At 37.2% G+C, this 14,438-nt stretch overlaps 1 protein-coding gene across 1 annotated transcript in view; it reads left to right on the top strand.

The window, feature by feature from the left end:
- PRKN (parkin RBR E3 ubiquitin protein ligase) overlaps positions 1-14,438 on the top strand; it is a 675,844-nt gene that overhangs the window by 112,008 nt on the left and 549,398 nt on the right. The window contains 1 exon segment of the mRNA XM_059469512.1: positions 13,056-13,219. Within this exon segment, the coding sequence (XP_059325495.1) occupies positions 13,056-13,219 (164 nt within the window).

The raw sequence follows: 14,438 nt of genomic DNA, 5'->3' as shown, positions 1-14,438 counted from the left end.
CCATATCACCCAAAAGTTGGGAAAATTTGTCTTTTGGGTTTTAGCGTTGAGTGTTCTATCTTGCCCTACAGAGCTGCTGGTGTTGCTCCCAACAGCGAGGAGCGGTTCAATCCCTAAAGGTTAGCTCTAGATTTGATACAGTCAGACTGAGTGCTGCCAAAAATAAGTGCCCAGGTCTCCTGCAGTTTCCATCAGTGAAGCCAGAAAGCCAGTCCACATATATGGTGTGATAGGCTTTGTAGCTGCATAATGGATGGGAAGTTTTCTAAATCCAGAAAACAAGGTTTTTTCAGCTTTTTGTAATGATTATTTTTGCTTTCAGCCTTTCTCATAATAATCACACCCTTGAAACCTTCCCATTTCTTAAGAGTATATGTATGCATGCACAATGTGCATGTTATATGTGTATATCTGTAGAAAGGCAGTGTTTGCATATGGGTAAATTACTCCTAAAGGAATAATTAATTTTTGATTCTATGACTCTAATTTGGAAAATTCCTTTTCTTCACCATCTGGTCTGTTTCTTTTATGCTTCCAATTTTTTCTCTCTTAACTTCATTTTTATGTTTCTTTTGCATTGTTCTGTTTTCCTTGGGAAAGGCAGAAACTTCTAGGATTCTAGTTCTTGCCTCTTATTGGGCCAGTAAGGGAATGAAAAGCACATTAAAAAGTTGGCTTCAGAAAAGCTGGCTGCTAGGGAAGGTTAACACTCCCTTTTAAATCTGATTTAATACAATTCTTGGTTTCTCTGCTTATTGTAAATAATATCCTTATAGAGGTTGTTTATCATGGAAGGGAAACAGTTTCACTTACACAGTGTTAGAGTTAATTGCTGTTGCTGTTTCAGCCACATTAATCACACCAAAAAGTCTTACTTGGGATGCATTGGTAGTAACAGTGTCTTTGGTAAATTTAACAAAACCTCCCCATAAAAATGACCTATGTTAATTCTCTGGATGTGTACTAGGTCTTCTGGGTTTTTTCAAGCAAGAAAATAAGGATTTCATCTGTGTGATGATAAATATTTGCCATTTTGCAATTACCAGCAGATGATATCATAAATACATAATAGTTCAAAGTCTTTTGAATATATTTTTGTTACTAATATATCTTTCTTCTTCCATAATGAGCATAAATTTTTCTTATCTGAGAATTATTAGCTGTTTTGTTGTGATCCAGCTGTATAATTTATGTTCAATTCATTGGAGGGAAGAGAACCTAAAGAAAAGCACTGGGAATTTTTTTTGTAGCAGTTAAAAATTTATAAGAATATTTCCAAATTTTACTCCTCTTGTCTACAATGAGGATTACAAAACCATTGTCACACATTTATATCCAATACCTGTTCTACACAGTTTAAATCAGCAATTTTTGTTCATAATTCATATTCTTCTTATACTAATTCAATTTTCTTTGCTAAGTTCCTCCAAATACCTTTCTAAATATCTGACCAAATTAGCTATTTCTGTAGTTTTTTGACCCTTCAGCTTTCCATGGTATTTAATTTCAGTCACTATTTGCAGCTCCCACATGCCATTAAAAAGGTGTGGTTTCAGTTGGATGATTGGCTTAAAATATTTAATGGCTTTATTTAAATAAAACTTGTTCTGATTTGGACTTGCCTAAACTGACACAATTGGGTACATTAAGTGTTCAAAGTGTCTTACTGAATGGACATGTTGGCACTATACATCCATTACAATCACAGTAATTTTATCCCTAATAATTGTAAAAATTTTTCAAAGTCATATTGAGCTCAGTGGGGTTATTTGCATATGGAATTATTAGTTCTCTTAAATTCATATACTGATAAGGTCTCTGTATAGAGCATATGCTGTTAAAAAAATTACCTATTTACAGGTGCTGATGCCCATACCACTCTAAATAAGGTGTGAGGGAAAGCTGTGATCAGAATTTGGCAGACTTCCACTGTATCTGAAAACAGCATACAGTTTGTAATGCCAGTATACTGTAAAGCAACATTATGTGTTAAATCCTTTTGGTTCATTTCTAAAAGGCTCATCTGAAGTATACTATAGTCAGACTTAGCATTTCTGATCTACTGGTGTCTGCTTCCACCATCTGCTTTTGCAGAACTATTTTTACCTTAACAAGTATCAGTGGCTGCCACTGAGTGGCCCTTTGATGTGCAATCACAGACAAGAATAAAATGGTATAATAGACTATAATTTCCTGTCTGATCATGAGCTCTGCTTTTTGTGCTGGGTGATTTCCTTCAAACTAATTGACAAATGCACTGGCACAGGGAGAGATGGGCTGCAGCTGCCTGTGGTTTGTCAGAAAGACAGAAGGAAAGGAAATCTTGAGAAGTACTGAGGTGTTCGTGACATTGAGATGCATCTTCTTCTGGGAATATTCGTAGTTAGAATGCAGAACTTTTATTTTTTTCATCAAAAAAGGCTATCCATTCTTTCAGGCTTTAAAATATGTTTTGAAAAAGAGAAAATCACATGGAAAACTAACTTGTTCTTCTAGCATCATTCCTTCCGCCAAGGGGCAATGGAAACACAGCACACAGCCCAAAATAATAACCTAATACTGGTCTGCCACATTTTCTTTAGCAAGCTGAAATAATTGATCAGCACAGTCAGCCTTCAAAACCAAAGCTAAGAAGAACTCTTCTCTTTCAATAGGTATTGTAACTCACATGCCTCACAGAAATGATGGTGCATTTTTGTTTTCCACCCACTGTTATAAGGTGTGCCAACCAGCATTTTTGCAAGAGAATTTGTGGATCTGTGCAATGGAGATCTGTTTTGACAGCAGTGACCCATTCACAGTGGTTGGATGATAGGTGCAGTCTGTACTAGTGGCCTCTCACAACACTTCAGCTTTTCCAATGAAAAATACCCTATATATAGGGAATTAAACTACATTACAATCATAGATTTCTTTTTCTTTTTGTTCAGAAAATTTTAACTTCATGCTTTGCTTAGGATTCTTTGAATTTTCATTCTGAGCTCCTAGGAATTTTTTTTTGGGGGGAAATGTGTTAATTTTGATTTACTTAAATGAATATTTTAACTTAAAAACTGTTTTAAAACAAGGAAGAAGGAACAGATTGATCCTGTCGTCATCAATTCAGCTGTTATTTCACATTTTAATTTTTGTGTATCTTGCTTTTGACACAGCAAATCTTTTGAATAATTTTCTTTATTTGGCATTCTCAAAATTATAGATGCCCAGAAAATCTTTGGCTTCAGTACATGTGACAGGGGAAACTGTTCTTCCAGAAGAGTTATGACCTAACTAGATAAACAGTTTTCATATTCTGATATTTAAGACCTTTTGAGCTAGCATGACAATAAGCTAAAACTTGAGATTAGGAAACCTCCATTATAAAATTTATGGAATTACTTTAAATAGGTATCTTAGTCTTTAATTTAAAAAACCTTATCATTTCTTAGCTTTTTTGTGAGTTATACTTCAAAATTATAAACTTGCAAGCCTTGAAATGTCTAAATTCACATCTATGTACCTAGAGGTAACCAAGAAAGAAATCATTATCATCTTCCTCAAAGGTGCTGATGTGTTGGACAGCAAAGGTAAATCCAGAAAAGCAGATCAGCAGAGAATTGGTAAAATGGCAAGAAACTTATTCAGTACATTTATGGCACAGCATAGCTCTGCATGCCTTCAGTATTTGCAGTGCTTTTCTATAATTTATACATGATTTCAGTCTGCTTAGAGATGGTTTAAAAAACCTAAACAACAAAACAGAAGCAAAATTGCTTCTATGTGAAAAGTCTCACAATTTTCATCCCATCATATTCAATTGGTATACTGTGTGCATCACAATTTTTCAGTCTCTTGAGAGACCTCCTACTGTACTTTAACCCTTCATTATTTGGGGGTTTTAACTTTTCATTTTTGTAATAGCATTTGAGTCATGTGCCCAGTAAGCATTTTTGTGAATTGGAGCCCATATTCTTACTTAGCAAGCTCATGTCTACTTCTGCTCAGTGAATGGGATTTGGCTCTGTACTGAAATAATAGCATTTGAATTTAGGGGTTTAAACATAAATATATCTATAAATTATTACATAAATATTATTAGATATATATCTTATAATACATTTAGTATATTTAAGGGGTGGGTGTAAATGACTATGTTGTGTAAATTTTAAGCAGACCCAATGCATTTCTGCGTGTGTGTTCAGACAATATAGTGAGTTTTCAGGGTTCTTGTGTGACGCTGAGATGTTTGAAATGGTTTTACTTTTTTCCTGCTAACTAGCAGTTTTATAGTAGGAATGTCAGACTATTTTTGGCAGTCAGTTTGGGCCATATGTTTTTTTCCTCTCAAAAGTGACTCCTGGGTATTTTGTTGTGTCAAGGACTTAGAGGTGCTTATTATTTGGCTGTGAGATAGATAGGAAAAATTGATGTTAAGAAAAACCCAAAACAACAAAACCAAACAAGGGTGGGAAGAGCTTTGAAAAGCTCAAGAGAGAGAAAATTGTTTTCTATATATGGTAAATCTTCAAGCTTAGACACAAGAACTTCTATTTTTACAAGTTCGGCAGAAAAGCTGGGTACGCATTCCTATGACACAATTGTAATTTTCTTTGGCTGCCAATCATTTTGCAGTTTTGATTTAAGGGGTTAACCTGCCAGCTAAGATAGTTTTACAAAAGCTAGTGTAATTACTTATGTAAAGACGAGTTAAAGATCATTACATCCTTAACAGATGTAATTTTGCCTGAAGAATTTAACTGGAACCCATCAGGGTAGACTCCAAGTTGCTGCAGAAATGGTGTGGCTGAGGTAGAGACTGTAACCCCAGGGGCCCTGGGCAGAGTGTGGAGCCTCTGGGGAAGCCAGGCAGGAACAGTCAGGGCTGGTGGTGTCCCCAGTGGCCTCCCTGGTAGTGTCTCTTGAGGCTGCTCTGCCACTGACCTGGCTTTACTTGTGAGAAAGAGGTCTTGGGAGAGAAAAACAGTGGCCATGGTTTGAGAGGAGTAGGGTGAAGTTAGCATTTAAAGGTGAAAGGCAGGGATTGGGCTGTCCCAGAACACCAAAGCTGATTTTCCTGCAAGTCAAGAACTTTTTATCAGTAAACTGGTAAAATGGAGGTACTTTAGAAAAAAAGAGGTGGCAGAATGTAGCCTTAAAATTAAGTTTTCATTAAAGAAAATCAATTTTATTTGCCTATCGTGCTTTTTAAAACAAATTAGGACGTGATTGTAGTGATTCTGGGATCCCCTCCAATGGGATGAGTAAAAGCAAAGAAATGTGGACATTGAAAAGCTGACATTGGATCTGCAAACACCAAGGCAAGAAGCCCTGTTAGTTTTCTGTTCTCCAGAGCAGCCAGCCTCTTCCTCTCCCTTCAAGCAATGCATTTGGCTGTACAGCATCCAGCCATGTACTGGTTGTACAGCCCACTGTCCTGCACTTAACAGGGCTGTAACAATGGTTATTCCCTGGAGCTTTGACTTGGTGTCACTTTCCTAGTTCTTGCAAAAGTTAAAGTGAAACAAAAAGTTTCCATGTTAACATGTGGGTATGTAGATATGTTTTCTCTGAGAATTTATTTTTATGTGTGGGGCAGGTATTTTTCTACATAGCTATTCTGATGACATAGATGCCATTTTAATCCACATTATGATGTGGATTTTATCAATTTTTATTCTTGTTTTGTTCTATACTGAGCATCTACCATACTTCATGAGGTGAGAAATCTCCTTCCTTAGTCAAGTGTGACAGCCGCCAAATTTATCATACATTTGTTTGCCTGGAACTTCAGCTGTCCAACAAATTTTCTGGTATTTAGATGCATGTAGGTGCTTCAAAAAAATTATATTAAATTTCATGTGGAACTGCAAATAAGTGTAACTGTTAAAATGATGGAATCTCCCTATTGAAGTCTTCACCTTGATCGTTCCTTTTACGGCTTAAAGCTGTTGCAGTATGTCCTACTTCAGATTTTCTGACCCTCTTACGAATTTCATTGAACTCATGCTGTCTTTGCAAAAATATTGACCCATTCTTTCACAGGACAGGAGTAATTTAAAAGCTGCAAGAGTATACATTTTATTTTTAAGTTTAGTACTTCCTATTAATACAGAAAGCTGTAGCATATGGCTTGAAATATGTGGAATTGAAAGACTCTTATCCATATCCAAGCACATTAAAGAACTCTATGCATCTATTTAAAATGAAACATGAATTTAGGTTGATTCTGTATCAAGGAAGTTCATGGCAGCTTGGTGCTGACATAAGCAGCCAGTAAATCAGGGCGAAAATAGCTAGCAAAATAGCATTTTTAAAGAGACTTATAAAGGAAATGCCAACATAATTGTAGAGTTGAGTTAGCTAGCTGTGAATTCCTCCAGTTTAAAGAGAATACTAAAACTGAGTGAATTAATCACAGGAAATAATTTACTGGACAAATTTAGCATGTCTTGGATTAAAAGGCATACTTTCTAGAACAAAATTAGGTTGCGGTGAGAATTGCTGAGTTTAAACATTGCTTCACTGCAATAGAAGAAAGCAACTGCATGTGCATGCATAGCTCTGGAGGAAAAAAAGAGACTAGTGCTGAGCTCTTGTCTTTTTTATTTGCGTGTGTTCTTGGTTTGGGTTACTTGCTAGCGTGAGGAGTCAGGAGGAAACTGTTAACCTGCCTGCTTGTTACTCAGTATTACATTTTATTGGAGTATGTGTATGGAAATACAAATCCAGGACATCTGCAGAAGACTGCTCTTCTTCAGAGGAGACGTTGGGTTAAACCCCTGTAAAAAAAACGAAAAAATCTAGCTGTAAATGTGTTATTGTCTCCAGCAGCAACTGTAAGCAGATGCTTCTGAAGAAAGACCACAGGGCAGGCATAGATGATATTTCTCTATTTCTCCCTGATGTCCTTCCAAGTATTTTTAGCTCCAAATGACAGGAGCTTTAAAATGTATTTTCCTAAAAATGGGGGGGGAGGGGTGGTGGGAAATTGTGTGCTGGCATCTGTTATTTTTTACTTTCCTTGTAGTTATAAGTTCCTCTTTGCCTCAGCATATGACTGAAAGGTGTTGCTTTTCTGAGCTCAAAACGTACATATGAGCTATTTATTACATACTTGTGGATATTATTCTTTTGTTTCCAGTATAGAGATTCCTGAGCTGCCTGAAACTGCCCATTTCTTTTCTCCCCTTGAGCCAAATTCATACCTTGTGCATCTACCACTTCTCTGGCAGAGTTTTCCAGAAGGGCTGCTGCTACTACTGTGGGCAAACATAGTGCTTTTGCCTCTTTTGAACATAGTTCATATAAATTGGTTATGATGTGCCCTAAATCTTGTGATGGAAGTGAATCTCCTGTCCCTATTCACCCTTTCTGTGCTGCTTATGACTTTGTAGAAAACTGTCATCTGGTACGTATTTAGAATTTATGAATAATAATGTCTTACTTTCCCAAAACAGTAGTTTGAATAAAACCCACTTGTTATTTTTATTTTAAAAGTAAATAAAACCATCAGTAATATCAATCTTATCATATGAGTTTAAGATCAAGGAACATTTTTTTATGATATTCATTTGGTGTTAGCCAGCAGTAAAGATGTTTTCCTCCTTTCACCAAGGGTGAAGTTTTATAGATGTTGTTTATTTTACATTACTACATTGCTCTGTGTGACTACATCATAAAATCATTCGTTAGGTGAAGGTAATTTACAAATGATCAGAAGCAACCAAATTACTCCAGCTTAATGAGTTGCCACTTATTGCCTGTGTAGGCTCTTTTTCTGCTGCGGCTGTGAAGTTGGCTTACATTAATGTGCATTAATTTTATTTCACAAATGCAATGATGGAGGAGACCTAATCCTTCCAGTTATCATGGCTCAGCAGTGAGTGGGAACACATTAAGTCGGGGTAACTTCATTGCATATACTTGTCATTGTGGACCTGATGCAAAACACACACCAAGGCATTTTTCCAGGAAAATGTCATAGCAGTGCATCAATAGCTGCAATGGCAACCCACTCATCTTGAGGTAGTGTTCAAGCTGTTGATTTTTAGTCATACAGATGGAAATGTATGAAATCCTTTCTTTCTGAGACACTATCTCTCTCCTTGTGTAGACAGCAGAGGTTCTGTAGTTGGATTTCCTTCTAGGGGAATTTCTTTCTGAGGGACTTTTTGGCAGAATGTTCAGTGCAAGGGCATCAAGACTTGGGCTCCTGCTATCTCAACTTGGCTCCAAATTGTTGGTATTTGGTAACTTTTTGATGAAAAGACATTTTTGAGAATTTTCTTGGACAGTGCTAAAGATATTTTTGCTAATTGTTAAAGGGTGCATGAAGTGCTATGGGACTGGTTATTCCAATGACTGAGAGATTTTATCACATACTTATGTCAAGGAAAAAGCTGGGCAAGCCAGCTGGCCAGAGCTCTGTGTCAGTGACAGCCTCCAAAGTGGGACCTGATGTAGTGGAAGTAGAAACTAACGTGGAGGTGACTGAACCACCCTGCTCTCCAATGGTCTTGGGAACTAAAGGTGTTAGGAAGGTCTCCCTTTCCAGTGCAGAGCCTAAATGCACAGATATGTGAAGAAAAGGACCACATCACTTCCAGGCTGCTTAAGTTGCTGTGGAAAGTCCAAGTTCCAAGAATTTTGCGTAAAGTTGTTTAACCATTTGATTGGACTTTTTTTAGCATGTACAAACTGATTGTGTAATACAAGCCTGACACAACTCTGGTTTATTCCTTTTCAGTCCTGACCTCAGTATTCAGTGTATCTTCAACCCATATTGTTCTATTTTTTGCTTCTCTTTAGTCTTTTGCTTTACTTCTTTCCCTTTTTTCAGTTCCCCTAGCACCAGGAAATAACAATAAAAAGTTGTGGAATAAGATTTAGTGCCATCCCATTATCTTGTGCTCTGCTGCTAATTTCTGAGAATGCATAAATCCTACAGTTTCATTTCTACAATTTAGGTTGTACAAATTCCAGGCAGCAGCTGATATTGACTGGGGTTTATAAAGTGTCCATGAATGTATCTAATACTAATTGAGTCGAAAGATTAAAAGACTAGAACAATATCTTGTATGATTGAAGATGCAGAAGCCCCAGGGATGCGAAAAATGTTATGTTATATATGCTTTTATTTTATTCACTGAAATAAAATAGATACTTGGAACAGCTGTCTTCATCCCGTGCCTCGAGAGGTGATACACAGTTGTGTGGTAATAGAGGGAATTCCAGAACATTCCTGCCCTACTTTATCTGGAGGCAAGGATTTTGTTGTCTCAGTTCCTCCCTTCTCTTGTTTTGCTTAACCTTTCTGAGAATTTTTCTGGTTTAAATCTGTACTAAGCTGGTTAGCTATACTGGATAAATTATTAATCACAGTTTATAAGAAATTTTATACTGAAAAGGAAGGGATAATACTTTCAAGTGTGAAGTAGTCTAGATGTAGGTTTTTGAGCCAAGAAGAGTTGTGTTCTCAAGTCATGTGCTGAGGCAAAGAGGATCTGATCACCACAAACAGATATTGTCACAAGATTTTTTTTTCCCCCTCTAGTCTTAGGAAAATAACATGTCAAAGGTCTTCTCGCCTGATCTCAGTAGAGAAAGGGCTTTTAACAATAAAAAAAAGTTTCCCGTGCTTTACACTGTCTTTAGGTTAAACTTTTGTGACATTCTTTTTTTTTTTTTGTCCATGGGAAGAATAGGAATTAGAACTTATTAAGATCTTAAATTTTAAATATGTGCATTCTTTTGCCACAAATGATGCATTTATATTTTAGCATTTCTTTTGTACTGCAAAGCAGGATTGTGTGATTCACTACTCAAGGAAGAAAAAGATTTGGTTATTTTCTGTCAAAACTAAAAAGGAAATTTGTGTTGTGGATGCAGCAATGTAAAGCTGTCTACAACTTCCTTTCATTCTTGCCACAGTTCCTTCAGTTGCTTTGCTTCTCTGTATCAAGACTGTTTCTTCACAGGTTGTTTGCAGGCAAGGCCTAAGCTTCTCCAATATTTTACATTTGTCTTCTCTGTTAACAACTGGAAAACCTGTTGGATTAATAACAATGGGGATTACAGTTTGGGAATAATTGATATGAATTGCCAAGGAAGACAGGCTGCTGAATCCCAGGACTCTGGGATGTGCCCTGTTGACATTGCAGCAGGGCTCCCTGCCCCCAAGGTTTCTTCCAACCTTCACTTGAAATTCTGCAACTCCCCTACACACCTACCACATGTACTTGTGTCTGAGTAACTGTTTATTTCTTTTGGATTTCTGCCAGCAGTTTAGGCCTCAGGTAAATTCTCTTATCTTCTGTTAAGTCAATATTTATTTAAATTCCAGTGGACAAACTTTATATTCTAAGTCTTTTCAACACCTGTATTGTTTAGAAGAGGTCTGTAGTGTCTGCACAACTTCACCTGTGATCTCTTGAATAATGTGTGTTGTTGAGAATATCAACTTGGTACTGGTTATTTGTTTATTGAGGTAAAATGTCAAAAAGAAAATAAGTTTATTTTTCCTCAAAAGACAGCTTGAAATATTATATTAATGAAATTCTAGATTTATTCCACCGACTGAAGGTTTGTATTCATTCTTTTTATGCTCTGTGCAAGTGAGCAAAGATCTCTCATGTTCTTTTGCATTAAAAAGAGTTGTTGGATAGCAGACTATATAATAGAATGGAAGTGCTTAAGGGCAAAATATTTGTGGGTTAGATTTTTCCAACAAGCAAATTTGGCATTTTAGTCTTTCTTTCCAGGTTAGCTCTTCAGATTTCTGTGCTGTGAAGTGCAAAATGATGCACTCACACTCATTTCCCATGTTTGCTTGTGGTAGGAATTGTGAGACTAAATTTCCGATACCACTTCAGAAGGAGGAGTTACCTGTTGTAACTAAATAAAAATAAGTTTATTTGAGAGAAGGATTTGCAATTCATGATGTCAAACTTGACCTACACTTCCAATAAGTGTGTTTAGTTTATACTGCCTTTAAATGCATAAATACCACTGTGCAATTATTTTAAATGGTGCTGTTTTTATAATTCTTTCATCAAGCACTTTCCTTTTACCAACACATTTGAATTCATTTGAATTGTAGTCACTGTATCTGCTGACTCTTTTTTTATTTTTTTCAGTTCCAAAACCAATAGCTTTGGCTTTTGGAAAACTCAAGAGAAAGAGGTTAATGTATTTGTTAGGAAGAGCTCTTTAGAAATATACATATGCATTTTATGTGTGTATGTGAGCATATCTATATAAAGATCTTAAAATGTTTAGACATATATATAGTCACAGTGTTGCATATTAAGAAAGTGTAATCCCCATTGATTTAACTATATATTTCACTATTGGCATGGATAATTTTATTTGCAGTTGAGCAGTGTGTGTTCCTGGAAAGATGAGAAATGTTCAATTGCCATTGGTTGTAACTCCTTTTTGTCATATACACATCCTCCTTTGGTCTCTAAGCCTTAATAAAAATAAAATTCAAATTCCACTGATTCTTCTGAACAGTCTGAATATACAACATGCACAGTTATCTCCAGAACACTCTTTAATAGAAATCAAACCCCATAACGAGATGTACTGCAGGAAGCTGCATAACACACTGAAGGGCACTGGCCTAACACTGTTTTTTGAAATCTTACCCTGAATTTTAGTACATTAAGGAGGTACTTTCAAGTGCAAAAATTAAAATGTTGCATATAGCTTTATTGGAATATGGCCTTATCCCTTAAAGCCAGATTTGCATTGAAGATGTGACATAGCAAATACTTACAGTGTTGGTGGCTGAGAAAAACAATGGTAGCAATCTCAGCCATATTCAAATGTTCTTAAAGGATCTGACACCTTTGGAGCTGTCTGGTAGACTGTACATTGGAAAAATAAAATAAAAAATTAATACTCTTATTTTTAGTTTTACAAAAAGTTATTTCTTTAAACTCTATAAGTACTTTTGAGCTTATGCTTCTGTCAGTCAACAAAAATGCGAAGGAGTAACATCTTCAGCTAGAGCATGGTCGTGGGAATAGGAAATAAATCTTTAAAAAGACTGGTTGTTGCAATCAATACCCAGGTAGTTTAGGTGGCAGGTATAATTGACATAAATGATTTTTTGTTTTATATTGAGTTTTGGTAATTCCTTTGCTTCCTGCCTATGAAGGTATTGGTCGAAGCAGTCTGCTGGGAGCGTGTCTACCGTACATACAACCTCTGTGACTGATATGGATGTAATGGGGTTTTTTTCTTGTTTCATAGATCTTGCAGTCACTCCCCTGACCAAGGGCTCAACAAGCACATTCAGGCTTCTTATGAAAAACAGCTCTGCCAGCTGAATGGCAGGAAGCTTATGAGCTTGTTTGCCAGGCTTCTCGGGGTGTATAAACCAGTTGCTGCAGCTCTAAAAATGATATGACTGGTGCAGTAGTGATTTTCTGCACTGAAGGTGGATGCTGACAGGAGTTATGTACTGCAGATATTTTAGTGAACTCTGAAAAGACTGTGCTGTAATACAACACTCCCAGATAGAGAATTCTGTGGTTCTGATTTCTTCTAGTGTGTGATTTCCTCTCCATCATAATCTTCTGTAGAATTGTATTTGTGGGAAACCAGTCTGTATGACTGCACTTTACCTTGTAACAAAGAATTGTTTTTCCTTGTTTAATTTAATATATTTTGGCTCCAGAGCATACCTCAGTTTCCTGCATTTATTTATGTGTTGGGGAAGTGCACGAGGGGCACAGAAAATGCGTGTGCCCTGTGCCTGTGAAGGTTAGGACTGAACTTAAAATCTGTTTTGCCAGGCAGCAACTACTTGGACAGCTGCCTAGCTGGGTTTCTTTTGATTCTAAATGCTCTGTCATTTCTAATGCTGCCAAGGGGAAGCACATGTGTTTTATGTATTGGTCACTAACTGTTCCATGAGGGGGTTAAAAATACCACACTGGAGTATTAATAGTTTTTCTCTGAAAATAGTAAATGCTTCCTGTAATTGTAGAATAAGCCTCTTGCTGTCATTCTAGTATAAACATGTCATGAGAAATCCTCTCTTAAAAACATCTTTTGCTCTTGTTCAGTGTTTGTCAGGTTCAACTCCAGCCATGGCTTCCCCGTGGAGGTTGGTCCAGATTCCAGCATCCTCCAGCTGAAGGAGGCAGTTGCCCAGCGACAGGGAGTTCCAGCTGACCAGCTGCGGGTGATTTTTGCAGGGAGGGAGCTCAGCAATGACTTGACACTGCAGGTAAGAATCCCTTGGTAGCTTCTCGCCTGGACTGCTGCCAGCTACACTGCCTCTGCCTCTAATGCTGCCAACCTGATGTTCATGCCTGAGATCTAATAAAATAAATAGTGCCTGGGGATTCCTTGAACTTTACTCCACACTGCTTCATTAATTCTGACCTTCTTAATTATGCATTAAAACAGCAAGCAGGAAGGGTAGGGAAAGAGAGAGAATAAGAGAGAGCTGTGCCTGGTGAATAAATGTTTACTGACTACAGAAGCAAGCCATGCACAATTTCTGTATCTGTTCAATTTCTATCTTACTTATTCCATTTGAATCTTAATGAAGAAGGATGTGAATAAATTGCTCTAAATCAGGCTGCACAGTCATCACATTTTATAGGATTTGTAACCCAATTGTGACCCCTGGAGGATAGCTACATGGCTGCTGCTGCGCTGTGTGCTGCTGTGCCTGCACAGGTGTGTGATGCTGGAGGGGTGGTTCCAGATCAGGAAGCCCACAAAAGTGTTCTCCAAACCACTGAACTCATAAATGTGTGAAGCTAAAAGAGGAGCAGGGAGCACGGAAGAGCAGCTATAAGTAGGTATCTGAATTTCAGCTCCTGAAGGTTAGCGACCCGTTCTCTTCAGAAATGCTTCTTTCTGTTCATCTGTAGTGAGCACTATGAAGCACTGAAAGATAGGTTCAAGTTGCTCTTTGCTACTGCTACCAGTTCAGTTGCAGTTGCTTTATAAATAATTTTGTTTACCCTGTGTGTGCATTTGGCAGTTCATACTCCAATAGCCAGGGTTTAGCATAAGATCACATATTTAAGGCAATTGGGAAACCTAACTGCCCTTTCAGCATAGTGCAAATACTGATTTAATCAAATTCCCATCCTTCTACAGTGGTATCAAAGAGCTGCAGATACAACCTGCAGTAATGCAGATGATTGCATAAATGTTCCCTCACGTGCAGAAATATCCAGATTAATTTGTGTTCATGTTTCAGACATATTGTTGTACTCAAAATGGCTGCTAAGTCTGAGTACAGAAAGTCACTATGGTATTGATGACCTATCACTGTTTCTCCTTGGGTATGGTATTTGTTGCTTTGCAAAGGGCTTTAGGGAATTCCAGCACACAAAGGAAGGTGTAGAAATGTGAATTGCTGCCAGTCTCCAGTGCATCAGCTGTGAATAGTGTTGATGCATACCTGCAGTGTGCTCCACCTACATGTG

Source organism: Ammospiza nelsoni, chromosome 3 (genome assembly GCF_027579445.1).
Source record: "Ammospiza nelsoni isolate bAmmNel1 chromosome 3, bAmmNel1.pri, whole genome shotgun sequence".
Lineage (NCBI taxonomy): Eukaryota > Metazoa > Chordata > Aves > Passeriformes > Passerellidae > Ammospiza > Ammospiza nelsoni.
The sequence above is the reverse complement of the archived record's forward strand: the minus strand, read 5'-3'. Positions and strand labels throughout refer to the sequence as shown.